The sequence below is a fragment of the Nicotiana tabacum genome, chromosome 3, assembly GCF_000715075.1.
Source record: "Nicotiana tabacum cultivar K326 chromosome 3, ASM71507v2, whole genome shotgun sequence".
Taxonomy (NCBI): Eukaryota; Viridiplantae; Streptophyta; class Magnoliopsida; order Solanales; family Solanaceae; genus Nicotiana; species Nicotiana tabacum.
Genome location: NC_134082.1, coordinates 119,550,776 through 119,572,605, shown reverse-complemented (window position 1 = coordinate 119,572,605; position 21,830 = coordinate 119,550,776). Strand labels below are relative to the sequence as shown.

The window sequence follows — 21,830 nt, the reverse complement described above, 5'->3', positions numbered from 1 at the left end:
AACGCTTCTTTGTGACCAAGTCTTTCATGAATTTTGCATAGCCCGACATTTGTTCAAGAGCCTCCACCAAAGGCACATTAATGGACAAGCTTTTCATCATGTCAATGAACTTTTTAAACTGATTCTCACTTTTCTACTTTGCGAGCCTTTGAGGATAAGGTGGAGGTGGCCTTGGCAAATGAGCCTTGGCTTTTGGCACAACCGGCTCCAGCATGTCTATTATGTGTTCCCTAGACGAGTTCACATCATTTTGAGTTTCCACCTCGACATCTTGAATGTCAATCCTCACTTCTTTGTTCACATTTTCATCAACCGCATCTTCAACTACCAAAGGGACTTCATCTTCTTGCAACTCAACATCATCATCCAAGATTTGCTTTTGTTTGGAGGCATTCACATCACCGCCTCTCCTACTTCTTGTTGTAACCGCCATAACATGGTTGTTCCCACCCTTCGAGTTCACTACCATATCACTTGGTAGAGCACCCTTAGGGTGAGTATTTAAAGACTGTAAGATTTGGCCTAACTGCACCTTCAAGTTTCTGATAGAGGTACTATGGGAAGCCAACTGAGCATCTGAATCCGCATTCTTCTTTATCATCTGTTCGAACATCATTTCAATTCTACCCATATCATTGCTAGAAGAACTAGGACCTTGGGATGGAAATGGGGGTGGATTGTTCGGTTGTTGGTACATTGAGGGCCTTTGAAAGCCTTGCCCCCGGTTTCCTTGGTTTCCGTTGTTCCATCCACCTTGATTGTTATTGCCACCCCAATTGTTGTTATTACCATTCCAATTCCCTTGGTTACTCTAATTATTTTTCTGATTGCCCCCAGTTGTTGTTTTGGTTGTTGTTCCCCCAATTACCATTGTTTTGTTGTTGATTGCCCCAATTGCCTTGAGGTCTCCATTGTTGGTTGGAAAAGTTGTCCCGTTGGCCTTGATAATTATTCACGTATTGAACCTCTTCTCTTTGTTCATCATAACCATCATTTTGAAATCCATCACAGTCATCATCAAGTTGCTCAAAGTTCCCTTGGTTTTGTTGACTTCTTTGCCTTCTTTTGTTGACAAGCATATTGACACCCTCCATGTCATTCACTTGGCGAGAAATTTTGGACTTGTTGCAACTGTGCATTTGCCAATTGGTTCATAGTAGTTGTCAGCTCAGCTATAGCTTGCCCGTGATCATGTAATTCCTTGTGCAAATTAGTGACCGTGGGGTCACCTTGAGGCACATTGGCTCTACTTTGCCATGCAGAAGAAGTGTCAGCCATCTTATCAAGTATATCACATGCCTCATCATATGACAACTTCATAAAGTTGCCCCTGGTAAGTTGGTTCACTATGCATTGGTTTGTGGTGTTAATGCCCCAGTAGAAAGTTTGTTGGATCATAGACTCGATCATATCATTGTTGGGGCATTTTTTCACCATTGTTCTATAATGCTCCCAAATCTCATGCAAAGGTTCTGTGGGCTCTTGCTTGAAGGCCAATATCTCATCTCGCAATGCCGCCATATGCCTCGGTGAGAAATATTTAGCAATGAACTTATCCGCCAACTCATCCCAAGTAGTGATGGAATGGTTGGGAAGTCGCTCGAGCCAATCCAATGCCTTCCCCCTAAGGGAGAATGGGAAGAGTCTTAACCGGAGAGCATACTCGAACACATTAGTTTGCTTGCTCCTCCAACATGTATCCACGAACCCCTTGAGATATTTGTAAGCATTTTGATTTGCAGCGCCCGTGAAGTACCCACGCTGCTCTAGTAATGTCAATATCACATTGGTTATTTGAAAATTGCCCGCCCGGATTCGGGGTGGGACAATAGCACTTGCATAGCCTTGGTTCGGAAACACTCCAGGAGCCACTCTTGGAAGTGGAAGAGGAGGGTCTGGAATATTGTTATTATCATTCGCATTGGCCTGGCGGCCTCTACGTTGTCCTTGAGGTACAAAAGGCACCTCATCATCTCCTACATCATCTACCTCCTCCCCCGCAATCACATTTCCAAGAGGGTTATTATCGTTGTTCGCTACCATTTGGTACCTGAGTTATGACACAAACAAGTTAGTAACAAAGAAGGAAAGAAGACAATACACAAAACTAACTAAATAGATAGCCAAAACCGTTAGTTCCCCAGCAATGACACCAAAAAGTTGATCGAAGCCTACTCCGCACTACTATTGAGTAGCAAGAGAGGGTCGGAGCAGCTTTTACCCGATTTAGGGTCGAGATCGATTTCCACAGAGAGCTAGAATTTTGAATCGAGTATCTATCTAGTTTAGGATTGTGTATGTGTTCCAAATTGCACTTCTAATCATTTTTGGGGTTTTTGATTTACTTCTACTTTTATCAAACTATAATGGTAAATGAAACTAGATTAAGCTAAGAGTAAAACTAAAGAGGATTATTTAAATGCTTTAAAAGGCACTATGGTAGTGACTTTCGCCTAGGTGGTCAATTCACGGGTAATTGAATCTACGGCACGATTGACATAATTGGGGAGTATGATATAACCGTTGCATGATATTACCCACTCTACACCTCTCGGTGGTTCAAGTAATTTTGCCCGAATTGACTTTCTCAAGACCAATTGGGTATGCAAATTTGCACAAGCAATCACGGTTCAAGTCGGGTATTACTCTCTCGAGGTTTAACCCTTTAATTGGGGCTATCAATCTCTTGAGTACGCCCCAGTTCCTTGTTGAACCAATTTCGGAGACTTAGGCTCTCTTTCTCAAGAAGAGCCCTAGTCAACTAAACACAAACTAGTGTTTGCAACCACTAATTCAGCAATTAACCATAAAATTGGCCCAAATATCAAACACCCATAGTCAATCTAGCCCTAAAATTCAAGACCCATCAATTACCCACACTAGGGTTGAGCCACAACCCTAGCTTATGGGTCTAGCTACTCATAATTAAAGAAGAAAAGCAAGAAATAGATGAAGAACAACTCATATTAATTAATTACTAAGATAAACAATAAGATTCAATGATGAAATGTAGATAAAATGGCCCAAAATGGCTAAAATATTCGAACCCACGAGCGCAGCTATGTTCTAAAACTATCTGATACCCTAAAAATGGGAAAAGAAGCTATTTATACTAAGCTGAAAAATCTGGACAAAAATACCCCTGCGGGGCTAGTGCGGACCGCACAAAATGGTCTGCGGCCGCACTAGGGCTCTGAGCTTGAAAATCTAACTCTCTGAACTCGGGCATTATGGACCACAGAGAATGGACTGCGGCCGCTGAGGCTTCTAGTGCGGTCCGTATAAAATGGAGCGTGGACAGCACAGAATGGTGTGCGGCCGCACTGACCTTGTTTTGCCCGAGCTTTGTCTTGTCTTGATACTTGTGCAAGTTTCACTCCTTTTGAGCTGATATTTGACTTCTTATCAATTTGTTGATCAAACCTACAATCAAGCACAACTTGTGAGCCTTTGGGACTATTTTGTACACATTTCTAATCAAAACTTAAGCAAGAAGGAGTATAAAATGTATCAAAATCCCTAGTTATCAAGTGCATATAGTGTTGTTGTGAGACTGTTGCTATATGACCATTTCCTCCTTAGGTCGCCCAGCTTAGGTTGAAACCTTCTTCCTTATTCCCTCAGCTAGTATTTCGTTGTAGTACTTAGGGAGAACCCTTGACTCTTGTAAAGCTGTGAGCTTATTACAGACCTTTTAATGTCATTCCTTGCCTATAATTATCCGTAGTTGCTTACGTTCATGCCCTTGTGCTTGTCGGGCTGCTTCTGAACTAATATTTTGACTGTCTTCCCAGTGACTTTCTCTTTTATTTCAATAATACTCATATGGTACCTTTAACTACCCCAACTCCTATCTAAATATTTCTCAAGGATCACGATATCATATTTGCGAGACTGAATTCACCATATTGGGTTTTATTATGTTTATCTTGCACGATCTGCTAACTCGTTTGTAACCTCCTGTTTAGCCATAACTAGGCCTTCCTGAATCAATTACTAACTACTTGTTGGCCCATTCTCATATCAATATTCCGCGTAATCTTTCTTGGGTTATTTCCTTTGTCTTAACTTACGTCTCGCACTAACTCCTTATCTATCAATAACATCTTGGGCAGGGACCCTTACTTCTTTTCCTTGACGTCGTGTTTGTATAATATTCTGGACTCGTAGCATATCTGTAGGCTTTGAATAAGTGCAGTCTCGTCCCTTTTTCATTTTTATCGCATTCTTCCTTTACCATTCCATAATTACTAGAACCCCATAATTCTGACTTAATGCCACACCATTCCATATTCTCTCCTTTAGGGGAGTACTATGGAGCTACGACGACCTGCCTATAGATGTTTTTCCTCTTCATCTTTGGCGTCTTTTCACATCATCAATAACCCTCACTCGCCTTGCGCTAATCCTTCTGTACCAAGGATAACAAATTTCCTTACTCACGAGGGAAGTACCTAGTGTAACTGGCACCTACAGTCCCTTAAGCTTAACTTTGCTCACATTGCTTACTTTTAGGGAAGCGTCTTCCTGAATGACCATTATCCGAATTCCTCATGAATCTTCTTCTTTGGTTCATTCTATTATCACCGGAACGCAATCTGAAATTCTCATGATGCTGACTATTATCAAATCACTTAGCCCCTAATTCATGTTTAGTTTATCTTGTTCACCAGCCAATACTGATTTCTATTACTCTGGCGATTAACTCTCCCTTCTGGGAGCCGCGTTGGAGTCACGAACTTATTTCTCGAAATGAGGATATAACTTTATGGCATATACTCTTTTGTTGTCTCAAGGACTGGCTCATCTCGTTTTTTCCTTAACTTGACTATATATCCTATAATACCGTCATTTTTTTCTACCGTTGTCATCCATGCATCACATCTTACTCATAACACTTCATTAACTCTATTCTCATTTCCTACTAGCATTTCTGTCTAACACTTTATTTTGAAAATTTCAACAGGATATTCTTTTGCTTTTAGCTCCCTTGCTCCATCTACTGGCTCTTCGGATTGCCTAACATTCTTTCTTTACTAGGGACGGGAGCCATACTAAGGTAACATTTATTCTTTCAAGGCTTCCAGTGCCTATCTTTAGAATACTCATGTCTATATGTACTATTTTAGAGTGTACCATCTGGGTGTCTCACAAGGAGATTTTGCTAGCACATTTACAATATCCTTCGGAAATGTCAACTAATGCAAGCAATCCAACCATCATTTTAGGTTACTCTAACCCCAGCCGGTTCCTGATATTCGTCCTTCTCTTAACTATTTCTGTTAGCTCCCATGGAGTATAATTGAGATGGGTGTGACTAATTATACATACCTCTGTTACAATTGAAGGTATCTCAAAATGCTTATATTTCTCTGTTTGAATTATAAATACTGTTAATCTTCATTAACTGGGTACCTCGTACCCTTCTTCACCTTGCTTTTTTTACTTGCTGAAACTTGTGTCTACCTTCCGATTCTCTTATTCCTTTTTACCGTAAGAGTGGATAGATATTCTTGCCTTAAAGATCCTTATGAAGAAACTTACACGTCTTAGTACACACATGATCTGCTGAATACCTCAAATTTATCCATCATAAGCATGATGCAAAAATCGAGTTCCTCTGACTCAACTCTTCCACAACTATATCTCTTACCAACCGTCTTTCTGGATGTAGGCATCATCGCATTATGAATATGATAGAGTTAGGAATTGAGTTCTTACAATTGAGCTCTATGACACGATCTAGAGTAAGAAGAAAGAGTGACATTCCCAAATGTCCTATAGCCTCCTACTTATAAGTGTGGTGCACAACATATCCATAAACAAGACCCTACTAGACACGACTTGTAGACTCCCTAGGACAAAACTGCTCCGATACCACTTTTATCACGACCCAAACCGATGGGTCGCGACGAACACCCGGTACCTTACTCAACCGAGTACCAACATAACGTATCTTTTCGTATCATGCTATCATAGGTAAATGAGACGGAAAGGCTGCCATAGGATAGCTAGAACCAAATATGTAATACCAACTTATACATAAGACATACGAGCTTATAAGACCAAAATCATCACTTGTACACTAAACATAGGCCGACAAGACCATACAATCTTTTACGTACATGACATATACCTACAAGCCTCTAAGAGAAAATAAACGTCATAAGGCCGGGACATCGCTCCGACATACCAATCAATGCATGTCTAAATCATACTAACCAAATAAGCAACTCTGGAGCAAATGGGGCGCACCAACATCTTCCGCTGAGCTGATAGCCTACTTGGAGGACTCTCAACCTGTCTATGGGGACCTTCGGGCATGAAACGCAGCGTTCCCAGGCAAAAGGGACGTCAGTACAAATAATGTACCGGGTATTTAAGGCACATAAATAAGTACATAACAAACATGGAAGAAATATAGAGTAAATGACTCAACCTGTAAGTCTAGATAACTCTGTAAATCATGAAATAATTATAGTGTCATGCATATGCGTATGAATGTTATGTCATGCATAGGTACATGTTTCATAACATCATCAGGACTATGAGGGTATCCCATCATATCATCTCGACCACTGTAGGCAAAATCATCAACGTATACCAGCTGATCAGGTGATGGTGCATATATAATGCCGTAACCTTTTCCCATATCCCATATACATGTAACACACACACACATATATATATATATATATATATATATATATATATATATATATATATATATATATATGCGTATATAACGCCATCTGATCATGGGTCAATGTACATGTATATATGAATGCAATGCATGAGAAGTACGTTAATAAAATCTTTCGGAATGTCGTAAGACCATTATGCCTTTGATTAATATCATGAAGTAAACTTTATCAACTTATGTATTTTTTGAGACCCATGAACAAATGATAAAATAATAGGACACATGGAGAATCAAGAACATAGGCATCTCTAGCATTTCTACGAATAGAGTCATTTATGAAAGTTGTGTATTTGCTCATTTTGTTTGTATTGTATGGATCATGCCAAAAGGAAAGAAGGGATAGCCTTAACATACCTGAGCCGATTCTCTTGACAATCTCTCTAACATACGTCAATTGCGATACCACGTAATGGGGATCGAAGTAGGAAAAAATTCATTTGATATTCTTGAGAAAGATTGCACCGTACTTCCTTAAAATTGCACAATCTCATGTGGCTAAGATACAATTTAGTATGAATTGTTGAAGTAACTTTCGTTGGCATTCAAATCATGTGATATCTTACTTTGTATTTGAGAAGTCTTGTTGCTTAATTTTGTCTATTATCTTGTAGAGATGAAATGTGAATTATGACGGGTCTTTATGTCTTTGGTTGTGGGCCTCACTTGTGTGGTGATTTGACTAAAAAAAATGCCCAAATTATGCCACCTTGCTTTGTGATTTGATGAGTCAAAATTTATTGGCTTTCCTGGCTGCCACGTTTAGGTTCTTTAGACTTATTCAAATCTTAATTACTTAATTATTTAATAAATGTCCCACTAAAAATTTATAATTACCCAATTATCCACATATTTAAGAATTATCTCAAATTACTTAAAATACTACTCACTTTTAATACACTTCATACACTTTACTATCATGGTCATGTGATACCTTGTATGACACTAGTCCATGAATACGGGGTATTTTAGCTCGGGCCGTATTTTATCCCCAAATTGCCAAACTTCGACGAAACTCATTTTTCTCGATTTGCTGACCCTCTCACCTTCGCGAATTAACTTATCACTTGTTTGAAATAACGTAATACTTATAATCCCAAAATAATCTCATTCCCGAACTTACGTGATTAGCTTACGACGAAACTTTAATGTACGAAAATGCGAAATGTAATATCTCATTTTCCGAACTTATATCAATTTACTTATGACATACTTTCACGTACGAAAATATGGGGTGTAACACTAATTCTCTTTTAACTCTAGTCCTACTATTGTCACAATAAAGAAAAAAATATGCGTTTTTCACTCTGTAGAAACACAATTTTTTTAAGACGAAGATGACGTGCACACAAATCCTCAAAAGCAAGGTGTTTCAAATGATCAAGAATCATATACTTCGTTTGTTTTAATTTAAATGTCACACTTTTCTTATTAGTACGTTTCAAAAAGAATGACATATTTATATATTTAGAAATAACTTAACTTTAAACTTTTTATTTTACCCACTTCTCAATGAGAAGTTTTTATAGCCACACAAATATCATGGTCCCACAAAGCTTTTGCCCCTTAAGCTTTTAGAACCATATATATACTACGTTTTATTTTAAATTTTATATATAGTCAAATTACATCATCTAAATTAAAACGGAAAGAGCAGTACTTTTCAAATTATGCACGTATAAATCTCCTTTCTGATTCTTTTATTTTTCTCTTGAATTATTTTAAAAAATGCTCTTGTGTAATGTAAAGTCGGAGTTATATGTTCTATCTAGGCAATTTGCTACTATTGGAGATTGAAGTAGTCTCATTCGAAGTAATCGACATAATATTGAAACGTTTAATTACTACTCTCGCATTGTTGATAATTACACCTTGCTGTTAAGTGGTAACTGAGCTGTTTGAAGTTTGCTGATAAAATACACCACTAGAGAAAAGATATCAAGTGAGTGATAAACTACTTGTACTTGCTAAAAACAAAAGCCAGATAAATACTCTTGTTAAATTTGTTTATTTTGATTCCCCACTAGAAAGGGCTAATATTTCCTTTATGGAAATGAAGAAGAAAGATTCAACGAAAAAAGAAGAGAGAGCAATGCCTAACCCAGATAGCTAGATTTATCCGGGGATTTATCCAAGACTGAGGTTGTCCCACAGCAACATTAAACATTAAACTCCACGGCGGCAAATCTCAGTTTCCCGTTGTTGTTAACAGTCGCTAAAACTTCCCACTCCCTCTAATTCCTTTAACCTTTCAAAAACCCTTCTCCATCACTCACGATGGCTTCAATTGTTGAGCCTCCAAAATCATTCAAACCCTACGAGCTCAAATACACGCTCTCCGGCCACAAACGCGCCATCTCCAGCGTCAAATTCTCCGACGACGGCAAACTCTTAGCCACCTCCTCCGCCGATAAAACCGCCCGGACGTGGTCCGTCTCCGACGGCTCCCTCCTCCACGAATTCGAAGGTCACGAACAGGGCATCTCCGACGTGGCATTCTCCTCCGACAACCGTTACTTAGCAACTGCCTCCGACGACAAAACTGTCCGATTATGGGACGTTACCACCGGTTCCCCTGTCAAAACCCTAACAGGTCACACAAACTATGTGTTCTGCGTTAACTATAACCCTCAATCGAACATGTTAGTTTCTGGTTCATTTGATGAGACTGTTAGGTTATGGGATGTGAAGACTGGGAAGTGTCTTAAGGTGCTACCGGCGCATTCGGATCCTGTGACAGCTGTGAATTTTAATCGGGATGGGTCGTTGATTGTGTCAAGTAGCTATGATGGGTTGTGTAGAATTTGGGATGCTTCAACTGGGCATTGTATGAAGACCATTATTGATGATGAAAATCCACCTGTTAGTTTTGTCAAGTTCTCCCCCAATGGCAAATTTATACTCGTTGGCACTTTGGATAATACTCTGGTAAGTTTCTGCTTCTTATTACTGTTTACATACTGAATTTTGGCTTTCAATTGGGAATGCAGAACCCTTTTTTTCTATTCAGTAATAAGATGTAATGTACGGTTCAGTTTTGGTAGGTTTTGTTTGAAATAAAGAGAGTAACTTTTTGATGAAATTATTTCAATGCAGCTTGTTGTAAGGTGGATTCTATAAGTGCTTTGCCCACCTCCGATAGTTGTTTTCTTTTGTTATTTCCTGTGGAGTCGAAAGTGGATTTACGTCTGAAAGACTGTAAAGTTCGCTCTATGGGAATCCTCATATACTCATGTTCATGTTACTCGAGTTAATCACCAAAGTTGGATTCTTTTCAACTGATTAAGGTAAAAGAGCTCTGTAGTTTTATGCTATGGCGAAATTAGATTTTGCTGATTAAATGCTTAAGATGGATATGGTGATCAAGTGCTTCAGTCACAACATATAGTTCTTTGTGTGCTTTTCCGTGGCATTGAAAACTGCTGTTAGGGGCAGCTAAGAGTTGCTGAAGAGTTTTGTTGCTTGCATTTAGTGAAGTAAAGAGCTATAGTAAAAGTAAAAAAGATGTATGGTACACAACCAGGACCTAACTGATTGGTTAGAAATTTGTTAATGATTATTGTGTCATGTCATATCCATGACATATTTTCTTTTTACTTATGTCTACTGAAATTTATATTAGTAAATGTAATCGGCATGGAACATACCTTGGTGTATGCTAACTTTGCACTCATATTTTATTTTATCAAGAATCCATGATTAGTCTAGTTAGTTATCGACTTAACCATTTCTATTGCTTGGAGTTGATGGGAGGTAAACCTACTTGAAATCCTGTTATAATGGATCAGAAAGGCTTGCAATTCTTGCCTATCTGGTTTGTCACAATAGTTTTCTTTTGCTAAAAAGCATCCACTTGTCCCTTTGGCCTAGTCTGGTGGCTTTTGCATTATGCAGGTCTGACAACTGTATTATGCATTACGCATTTCATCACGTTTATTTAGCCGGTATAAGTTGATCCAAACACAGACATAAAACATGTCCAAGATTTCTAAGATATTTATTTTGTCTTATTTCTTAGTTTAAGGGATTGAGATAACCCATTCTTCACTCAAGAGAAGACAAAGTGAAACTGGTAAGAGAAACTAGGACTACTAAAGTATGCCATGCATAGGGGTGTCAAGTCCAATCCAAAAAAATATAGCCTGCCCAACCCACCCTCCAAATGTTAATAGGTTGGGCGAGGGCTAAAATATTCACTGGTCAGAATTGGCTATGCCCAGATTAATCCGTGCCAAAAAGACGGTTCAGATTGGGCTAGGCTAACAACAACAACAAATCCAGTATAATCCCACAGATAGGGCTTGGCTAAGTTGCCCAAATTAATTTGTGAAGGCTACCCAAATAGGTTTCTTTCTCTTCGGTCTTCACTTTTTTTATTGGATCTCCAGCACAACTACTCGCCACCTCTCTCTGGCGAATTCCTCACATTTGCTCTATAAAGGGCAAAATTGAGGTCTAAGTTACCTCTTTCTTTCACATGCATTCTCACGTGTAGAAGAGAGACCACTGATCTGTGTAGTCTTTTACTTCTTCAGAAGTCTCTTTTGTCACTCTAAACTCACAAATCTTTTTGAAAGCATAGGTTTTCCTATATCGGAAGGGGAGCCTTGGCGTAACTGGTAAAGTTGCTGCCATGTGACCAGGAGGTCACGGGTTCAAGCCGTGGAAACAGCCTCTTGCAGAAATGCAGGGTAAGGCTGCGTACAATAGACCCTTGTGGTCCGGCCCTTCCCTGGACCCCGCGCATAGTGGGAGCTTAGTGTACCGGGCTGCCCTTTTTAGACTTTCCAATATCGAGATTCTATTTTCTCACCAAGAAATATGAAACGCTAAAGTTGGAATTTTCTGGTAACCCGTCGATGAAACCAATGTTATTCCCAGTGGGTTGTGCTTCTTTATGTGGTTTTGATCAAACTTTTGATCCCATAATTAACCTTGATTTTTGAGTAATACGGTTCATTTGAAAGTTATGGTAAACTTGGTTGGACTTTCTTCATGGTTATGCTTCAACGCAAATATTGGGGACTATTTTGAAGGTTCTTAATACTCCTTGGATCTGTTGGAATTTGTTTTAAATTCTTTGGATTGATCGAAGAAAGTTTACGATGTTCGGCTCGTTTCCCTGTAATGGATGTTGTTTTACAGCAATAGTGCTTTTGGCTTAGCCATGATTTTGGAGTTTGAGAAAGTTATGGTGTTGTACCAAAAGTAAAATTGCTGATTTCATCCCTGTTTTTCCTTGGATGGACCTATTCAGTATGAAAAGGAGGGAAAAAATGAGAGAAGCAAAAAGGGGGTTGGGTTATGTTAGGGGATTGGGCTATGACCTATTGTTTAGTCATCCTGACTCAACTCATCTTGACGCAAAGAGACTTTTTTGGGGGGGAAGAGGGGGGGGGGGTTGGATTATGATCCAACTAATCAATTTTGACCTTTGAAATTTGGCCCAACTGGCTCAAATTGATCCTCATATCCATGCATATCCCATTGCACGAAATGGTGTATATGTCTTTGGCTTTTGTCATGCTTAAAGGAACAATTACTCATCATTAGCTTTGATATTGTAATCAAGCTGCACGCAACCATGTTAGAAGTCTTAAGGTAACTCCATTATGACATCTCAAAAGTAGCATGAAGAGATACTTGACTGGATTTATTGATGAACTTCTTTCTCTGTATGATTGTGGAAGTGCTACTCAGACCTTGATCTCCCCATACCCTGCCTATTTCACCCCAACTTATAAATTATAACGAAGCTGGAATGTCTATAACCTCACGTAAGGATTGGCTATACAAGCTTCGTTGTCTACTTATCGAAAACCAAAAACCAGCTTCCAGTTGTTCCATTTTACTGTCTAGTCCTTGTGGTGATTTATTCCTTCGAAAGGGATCTTGGTTGTGAAATCTTCATCAGTTGTTCCATTCTAGGGCTTCATCCTCATGCTTATGGCTCTTCCATAACAAATTCTCTAACCTAATGCCCAAGATATATCAATATGGAGAAATTTAACTTTTGTGGCTTGTCATAAATTACGACAAAGATGAACTTGAGGTACTTTCATAACTTTGTTCTTTGTTCATATATTTCTTCGCGCATAATCTTTTAGGCAAAAGTCGACTTTTAGAAGGAAAAGCTGATGATTGAAAAAGAACCTGAAAATTCCATTGCATCTTTCTGGAGATGAGGTGGAAATTTTTCTTCTTTTGATGAATAAAGTAAAATGTCAATAATATCAGACAAAGTAAGATGGTGTCAAAAGTATGTATCCCAGCTATCCATGCAAAGGGGAACCTCCACTTTACTCCAAAATGAGAAATGAAGATAAAAGCAATCCTTTAATACTCCTAAACTGATTCTTGTTATTGTGAAACAATCTGCATTTTTTCGCTCCAAATAAGCTCAAGAATACATAGCGGTGTCCTCCAATTTGCCTTCGTTCGCTGTCGATCTCCTGAACCGTGTATCGTGAGAAAAAGCTGCTTCCCCTGTTCTTTATAACAGCCAAAGGATCTTTAACTAAGAGAAAACCACACTTGAGCTTTTGCGCACCTTGGTTCTCTGATCATCTATGAAATGCATGGTTGGAGTTATTTATTCAAGCTTTGTCTGATTCTGGTTTCTCTATAAACTATGTTATGAGAGTCCATCTCATCTTTTTATCTTACCACAAGACATGCTCTTTTGGTTTATTTGAGAAAACACAAGTTATGGTCTTTTCTGTTGGTTGCTTGCAACTTTTGAGAGATGGTCAGTCTCTGATCTGTGAAATTTATTCTTTCCTGTCTCCTCAAGGTGTCTGTTCAGTAAAGCAAACTACTACCGTGAATCTGTTGTGACAAAGTTGATGTGGTGCTTCAAGAATTTTCCATCATTCCTTTCTTCTCAAAGTACAATTTCCTCTACTAATGAACCGTTACATCTTGGAAGATGTGTTCCATATAGTATTCAAATACTATTTTCAAACTTAAGCTGATTGAAGATTTTGGTATTGCTTAATTCAAAATGAAGTATATGTACTGTTTTACAAGTTCCATCGGTTAGAGAATGAGTCGGTATACCTCTGTATCTACTGTATTGCCTCTGCAAAATTTTCATCGTTCAAATACTTCTGCGTAACTACTTTTCCAAAAAATAAATAGAAAGGAAACTGCTACTCAACGCGCACCCTGACCTTTATATACATTTTTTCCCCTGGTTTTGCAGAGGCTTTGGAACTTCTCGACAGGAAAAGTTTTGAAAACTTACACGGGCCATGTTAACTCAAAGTACTGCGTTTCATCAACATTTTCCATAACAGATGGGAAATATATTGTTAGTGGTTCCGAGGATAATTGTGTTTATCTATGGGAGCTTCAATCAAGGAAGATAGTTCAAAAATTGGAAGGCCATACTGATACTGTAATTTCTGTAGCATGCCACCCCACTCAGAACATGATTGCTTCCGGTTCTCTTGGGAATGACAAGACAGTGAAGGTCTGGACTCAGGCTCAGGCTCAGGCTCAGGGGGAAGACAGTGAAGATATGATTTAAGCATTTGTGCGTAGGTTACCATCAGTCTCTACATGAGGTAAAAATCTATGTATCTTTTAGTCCTGGTAGTTATTTAGTTCTTTCAGCTTTTGTCCAAGTTATTGTCTTCCAGGAATTTGCTTAACTAGATGAATAGGTCTGTCAGATTTATGGAAATTGTATCAGAGTTGAAACTTTTCCTTAGTCGCTCACCCCTCCCTTTCCCGCCACCCCATGCTAAAGGAAAGAAAGAAAGAAAAAAAAGAAAAAAGAAATTTCTTCATTGCTGTGTGCTGAACTATGTTATAATACTAGTTTTTTTACTCAGTTTGCACCTCCATAAGAATGAGCTTTTCTTAGAGTAAAAGAAATGCAATAGCATAACAATGGCTGAGTTGCTTTATTGCTCGGACTGCTACTTTAGGATTAAGGTTGATGCTGTCTGTCTCTGGGATTCTGATTTCTAAATGATGTGGAAAATATTTCTGGTTGTTAAAACTTAAATAATCTTAATAATAACTACTAAGTTAACAAGTTGTGGTCTACGCCTTCCTTTTTAGTCAAGATTATGAAGTTGTGCTGTTTTTTTAAATTGTTGCGAATGGGGTCTATATGTATTTGTTAATTGTTATAAAGCTGGTTGGTGATCCTACGTATCATGTGATCATTTTTGTAGAATGGTGGATTCTTAAATTAATATACCTAGAATGAGAGAAAGCAAAAAATGTTATTTATGGAGAAGAGATTATAGATGTTTTGGGTTTGGGTAGACATGTAGTCGTGATTCGGCCAATCTGGTGATCCTCTTCATTAATTTTAATAGACGGGTTTATATTCACTTTGAGTCGAGTTTGTAGTTTAGTGATTACAACTTGATAATAGTATATCGGGATTTGGTGTATGCTATTTTAACTCGAATTCATAGTGAACATAATATAACTTATTTCAATGCTAATCAACTTGTTATCGAGTCTAGAGAGATTAGATAAGTGGTAAACTTTTACCAGATGAATCTCATCGCTTGATTTTTTTCTTTCTTTTTATAACTTTTTAATCATTTCAATTAGATGTGACAGAAGCTTTAGTAAAATATAATTCCTGGGATTTGATTTAACCAGAATCCGAATTAGGTTAGTTGTTGATGCTGATAGTGATAGACAATAAATGATGAAACTATAATTGTTAAAATTCGTGGAGATTGTACTTGAATTATGTGCTGGGTCACATGAAAATGCACAGTAGATCAAATAGAGATCTAAGATTGACCTCTCTATAACAACATTCATATATATATATAGGCGTGCAACCCACCTCACAATCAGGCCTTCGGCCTCTCTCAGCCATCAACCTCACAAGCCACTCGGACTATCAGTAAAATAGAGCGTTTAGCTCAAAATATCATTTAAAGTATCAAAATTTAGTAAATAAGGCTGAGTCAAGAAATTAATAAAACGCAGCATGACTACAATTATTAAGTCAAAACAGTGAGGAACAATAGTTAAAAAGCCCCATAAGGGTCCAAAACAGTTGGCACGAGGCCCAAATATGGCAATCCGCCCAAATCATAGCAATACTTTTCGAAACACAATGGTATTAAACAGTTTTCAATCAAATACACAACTTAACAGTCGTACGGGACGGACCAAGTCACAATCCCTAACGGTGCATGACTCCACGCTCGTCATCTAGCGTTAGCGTCACCTCAAAGTAGCACAACGATGTGAAATCCGGGGGTTCATACCCTCAGGACAACATTTACAATCATTACTTACCTCAATCCGGTCCAAACTCTAGCCCACGATGCCTTTGCCCCTTGAATTGGCCTCCAATTACTCCAAATCTAACCAAAATCAGATTCATACCATCAAAATATGCTAAGGGAACAAAGCCCACCTGAAAATAACCAATTTACATAAAAAATCCCGAAATTAGCCAAACCCGACCCCGGGCCCACGTCTCGAAATTCAATAAAAATCACATCAATAGAATCCTTACACTCTCACGAGTCTACCCATGGAGAAGCAAATGACGCAATGCCATATCAGTCCGAAAGAACATACCCAATGCGCAACAAATCATGCAACGCCCAATTACCCGTCTCGCTCGAATTCTGCTAAAAAGCTCAAATGGAATCGCACCATATGCGCATATAACCCACAAATCACAACTCCTCGTAACACAGAAGAGTAACTCATAGATCACTCCAGAACACGGATAGGCTTAACAACAATCGAATGACACATCTCTCAACAATAATAGTTCGAAGTCAACAATTCCGACCCGGTGCAGAACACACATCCATGTTGGGCCTACCAATGAACCACACACCAACTCTGGTCACCCACAACAGATAAATAACCCTCAGAAGGTTCACAATGACTGAATCATAGTACATATTATCATCTGACTAGCTTACCCACCTCTTTACAGTCCACAACCGCGAAATAACCTGTTTATGAGAGCTCCCAGTCTCCAAATCCATAAAGCACACGAATCACCATATCTGATCCCAATTCCACCACCCGAATATCTAAACATCCCTACTACTCGATCATCCCACTAGGGGTTACTCCTAAAAATCCTTCTGTGCCACCAAGCAAACCTTGAATATCAGCAGCCGATCAGACAAAATAGTGCCGCAATACCAATAAAGCATCCATAACTCAAACACATCGTCCTTTCTGAAATGTATACCCTCATCAAGCCACACCAATCAGTGATCTCATTTGTCTAGTCATCTGAAGCTGTCCATGCTGCCTAAGAATTTATGACCTTCCTTTCAAGGCTGAACAGTGACCTTACACATGCAAATCTCAACCCCACACAACATACCGCATATACCATACCATCCAATGATAAATATGAGAATTTCATAATCCACCCCGAGCTACAAGCAACTACGCACTCAACCAGCCAAGGACTTTTCCATTTGATCCCATATAGAAGAAAATCATTATACATCTCATGCTCCTCATGCCAGTAGAAAATATATATCTCTAACCGTGGTAGAAATCATCAAGAACTCTACGAACCCCCTTTGCACAAAACCGAACTATCAGGATTGGCTCATTCTAACTTCAACCAAGCTACTCAAACCATCAAAACCTAAGAGCATTGCCACGAAACACCTTTAGGAACCCAATGCATCATAAGCACCCAAGAACCGATCATATCCATTACCCTGCCGATCCAACCTACTACCAAGCTGTCCTAATTCTCTGTGTTCCTTCCGAATTACCTTTAAATTGATACGTTTCCTTGCTAGTACACCACTATCCTTAACTAAAACTTGCCTCACAAACTTTAGCTTAAAATCACATCGCCCTAAGGCTCATAAGCCGTTGAATGCTCTCTTAATCACCCCAAAAGTACCACAACCAAGATACCCACTCTAAAGAGACCTTCTGCGAATCTAAGCCATTACCTTCACCTTCTTGATACTGATGTGTAGAATCTATAAATGATATAGAAATACCACGAGTCTTGACACCCTCAAATGCAAACCTCAATTTCTAGCCAAATATACAACTTGAAAATCTCCAATTATTACATGTAAAAATCTTGAACCCATTAGACCCATTCTCGAGAGTCATCCACTCTGCTCAAACCTCACCTAGACTGATCAGACAGACCGGACAATCTGTGCTCCATTAGCACTCCAATACCGCAGAAAGTAACCCTACCTTAATGCATCCAGATAGATTCCTGCTCCATGTACATTACATCCTTCACCAATAACAACTCAAGTCATTCCATAGATTCTTATACGCCCATGAAGCATATCATAACCCTTATCAAAAATTTCCTTTATTCAGGTCATCCTCGATCTCAACCTCTGTAAGCCATCACTGATTCACCAGTATGTCCCAAACTGGAACCATCATAGCATGTAACCGTGCAATCAACTGATCAATCGTAGACTCCGCCACTTGGCTCAAAGCCATAGATCAAAACACATCATAACTCACAATGCATATACTCTATTACTGCCATAATACCATAGTGAGATTAAACTCGGTCCTTCATAAGCTCGTGCAACACCGATCCTCTAGTACTTTAAATCATTTGCAAACCTCGCGTTCACCCTTGTAACGGTCAAGACAACTTTTCTACGCGATCCAAACTCAAACTGCAACACGTATAATTTCACTAATAAGAGAGGACTCACAGCAAACATCATAGGGACCACGCTACTTCAGAACACTCCGCAGAAGATAATCCACTTGCTTAACCTCAAATTGGTATCTCTCTATATTCCTCCATAATCATAACTATTACCTGGTCGCTTACCCTCCCTGAGTCTGAACTCATATCACGACATGAAATTTACTCCATTTCCCAACTAGACAACATGAACAAGATCCTTCATCATGCCCACAACATGGGCTATACATCAACTCACGATGAAAATCAAGCACCAGACAGTTCTTACTACCCCCTAGCAAACCCTTCTCGCCTCATTCAAATCATACGAACACATCTCGCAGTCACATCACACCCATCACGTAACTACCCGTTACCACTTCCCTTAATAGGGACACTATCGAGCATATAAATCCAGAAACACGCTCTTACAAAATCAACAGCTCATGGCTCAAGCTATCGGCAAGGCCCGACCTCAAGTCCTCCAGACTGGCCCAACATCAACATACATAAATCATATCTCGCCCCTTAATCAGGGAATCACAAGCCATCGATGCACATCTGATACTGAGTGCTCATGCGCGCATACGAACGCGTGGAAGGAAATTCAAGAGTTACATTTCAAGCTGAATCAAGGAGGCACGACAAGAATTTAAGAATGTGAAGTTTTTCCTAAAGGTTCTGCAGCCTCCCGAGGATAAGTACAAACATCTCCTTACTGATCCGCGAGAGACTACTAAACCTGCTCATGACTCGTGAGACCTATGTAACCTAGGCTCTGATACCAACTTGTCACGACCCAAAAATCGACTCGGTCGTGATGGCCCCTATCATAAAACTAGGCCAGTCGACACAACTCCCGAATCAACCATTATTCAATAAACGTCATTTTTATACCATTTATTTACCAATAGTCTCATGATGTAAGTCTAAATGAACAGTGCAGAATAAATACACAAGCCCGACATCAGGGTGTCACTAGTCATGAGCATCTACTATAACTGTCTAACAACATAAAGGCCAACATGACCGGGAAAAATCACAAGAATACATTAAGGAAGATTAAGGAGGGAGAAAAGCAGGGCTGCGATCGCCAGACAGCTACCTTGCTCACTCCGATGAATCTGCCACCAAGATCAGAAATACCTAATCTGCACATAAGGTGCAGGGAGTAATGTGAGTACGCCAACTCAGTAAGTAATAAAAGTAAATGAAGACTGAGTAGTAAGAAAGCACGTAAACCACGTCATAGCACCACAGCGGTTACAGTATATTCCCAAAATAGGATACCATACAAATCATTTCGTTAAATTTCCAACTTCAGTAAAATCCTTTACAAAATATCTTTCCAACCTTTTCAATAGAGGTTTAATGAAATATATACAGTGAAAGTGATGAAAATCATAATCGGCCCCTCGGGTAAAACATAGTTCGTGTACAACCCTTCGACAAACAGAAATTCATAACCATCTCATGACTTAAAAATCTCGGAGGAAGTAACAAAGCCAAATCAGTGACTAAATTCCGAACACCTCGTAAAAACTTCAGTTTAAATGAAAGTTGTTTAAAGCATTTGTTCAATATTTTCAATAGAGGCTCGGTCTGAAGATGAGTGAAAGCAGTAATTTAATCAACATAATCAACAGAAACTCACTTTCAGAAGGAGTGAAAAACAGTAAGTTCATAAACAGGCCCCTCAGGCAAAGCTTCACTCGCATATGCGTATGTGTATATATATATATATATAGCCCCCCAGGTAAGCCACTCAGTCACTCATGACTCAACTCTCAGCAATCAGTGCTCACACTCAACACTCACGCTCAATAGGTAGCATATAATAACCGCTATGGCGCACAACCCGATCCATATATCGCTGCGGCATGCAGCCTGATCCATATATATAGTCGACTATGCTCGCTGGGGGTGTGCAGACTCCGGAGGGGCTCCTACAGCCCAAGCACTATATCGCTGCGGCGTGCAGCCCGATCCAACATATCACTGCGGCATGCAACCTGATCCATATATATATATATATATATATATATATATATATATATATATATTGCTGCGGCGTGCAGCCCGATCCATAAATATATAATTCTCACAACCAGGCCCTCGGCCTCTCTCAGTTATTAACCTCACAATCAGACCCTCGGTCTATCTCAGTCATCAACCTCACAATCAGGCCTTTGGCCTCTCTCAGCCATCAACCTCACAAGCCACTTGGACTATTAGTAAAATAAGGCGTTCAACTCAAAATATCATTTAAAGTATCAAAATTTAGTAAATAAGGTTGAGTCAAGAAATCAATAAAACACAGCATGACTGAGTACAATAATTAAGTCAAAACAGTGAGGAACAATTGTTAAAAAGCCCCATAAGGGTCCAAAACAGTTGTCACAAGGCCCAAATATGGTAATCCGCCCAAAACATAGCAATACTTTTCGAAACACAATGCTATTAAACAGATTTCAATTAAATACGCAACTTAAGAGTCGTACAGGATGGACCAAGTCACAATCCCCAACGGTGCACGACTCCACACTCGTCATCTAGCATTAGCGTCACCTCAAAGTAGCACAATGATGTGAAATCCGGGGTTTCATACCCTCAGGACAATATTTACAATCATTACTTACCTCAATCCGGTCTAAACTCTAGCCCGCAATGCTTTTGCCCCTTGAATTGGCCTCCAATTACTCCAAATCTAACCAAAATCAGATTCATACCATCAAAATATGCTAAGGGAACAAAGCCCACCCGAAAATAATCAATTTACATCGAAAATCCCGAAATTGGTCAAACCCGACCCCCGAGCCCACGTCTCGAAATCCGATAAAAATCACATCAATAGAATCCTTACACTCTCACGAGTCTACCCATAACAAATTCATCAAAATCCAACCTCAATTGCCCATTCAAATCCCCAAAAGAATTCTCAAACTTTTCTTCCATTTTTTTTCCAATTTTCACTCTAAGTCCTCAAATTAAATGATGAAATTCAAGACTAAATCATGGAATTAAACCAAATATGAGTGAAGAATACTTACCCCAATTGCTCCACTGAAAATCTCCTCAAATTTCACCTTCTCCCGGGCTCTCCAATGGCTTTTGTGATATTGGACTTGAGCCCTCGTTTTTAAAAATATAAACTGACTGCCCAGGTTTAACCCTTCGCGAACGCGGTAGCTCCCTCACGTTCGCGAAGCACAATTGCCTCAGACCCAGAAATCCTTCTACGCGATCGCGATGACCCACTCGCGAACGCGAACCTTTACTAGCTCAACCACCGCGAACGCGATAGTCCCCTCGCGAACGCGATGAATACTCAGCTCAACCTTCACGTTCGCGAAGAACAAAATTTACCATCTCAGAGAACACTCTTCGCGAACGCGAAGCCCTTCCGCGAACGCGATGAACAAACCTTCTGCAACACAAAACCAACAAAAATCTGCTAACACTCAAAACCAAGGATTG

The 21,830-nt window shown here is 39.3% G+C and overlaps 1 protein-coding gene across 1 annotated transcript; it reads left to right on the top strand.

Moving 5' to 3' along the window:
* Positions 1-8,419: 8,419 nt before the first annotated feature.
* Positions 8,420-14,493, top strand: LOC107801645 (COMPASS-like H3K4 histone methylase component WDR5A). Its single transcript, XM_016625002.2, has 2 exons — positions 8,420-9,628; positions 13,905-14,493. The coding sequence occupies exons 1-2, from the start codon at positions 8,978-8,980 to the stop codon at positions 14,229-14,231; spliced, it is 978 nt and encodes a 325-aa protein (XP_016480488.1). The 5' UTR covers positions 8,420-8,977; the 3' UTR covers positions 14,232-14,493.
* Positions 14,494-21,830: the final 7,337 nt, after the last annotated feature.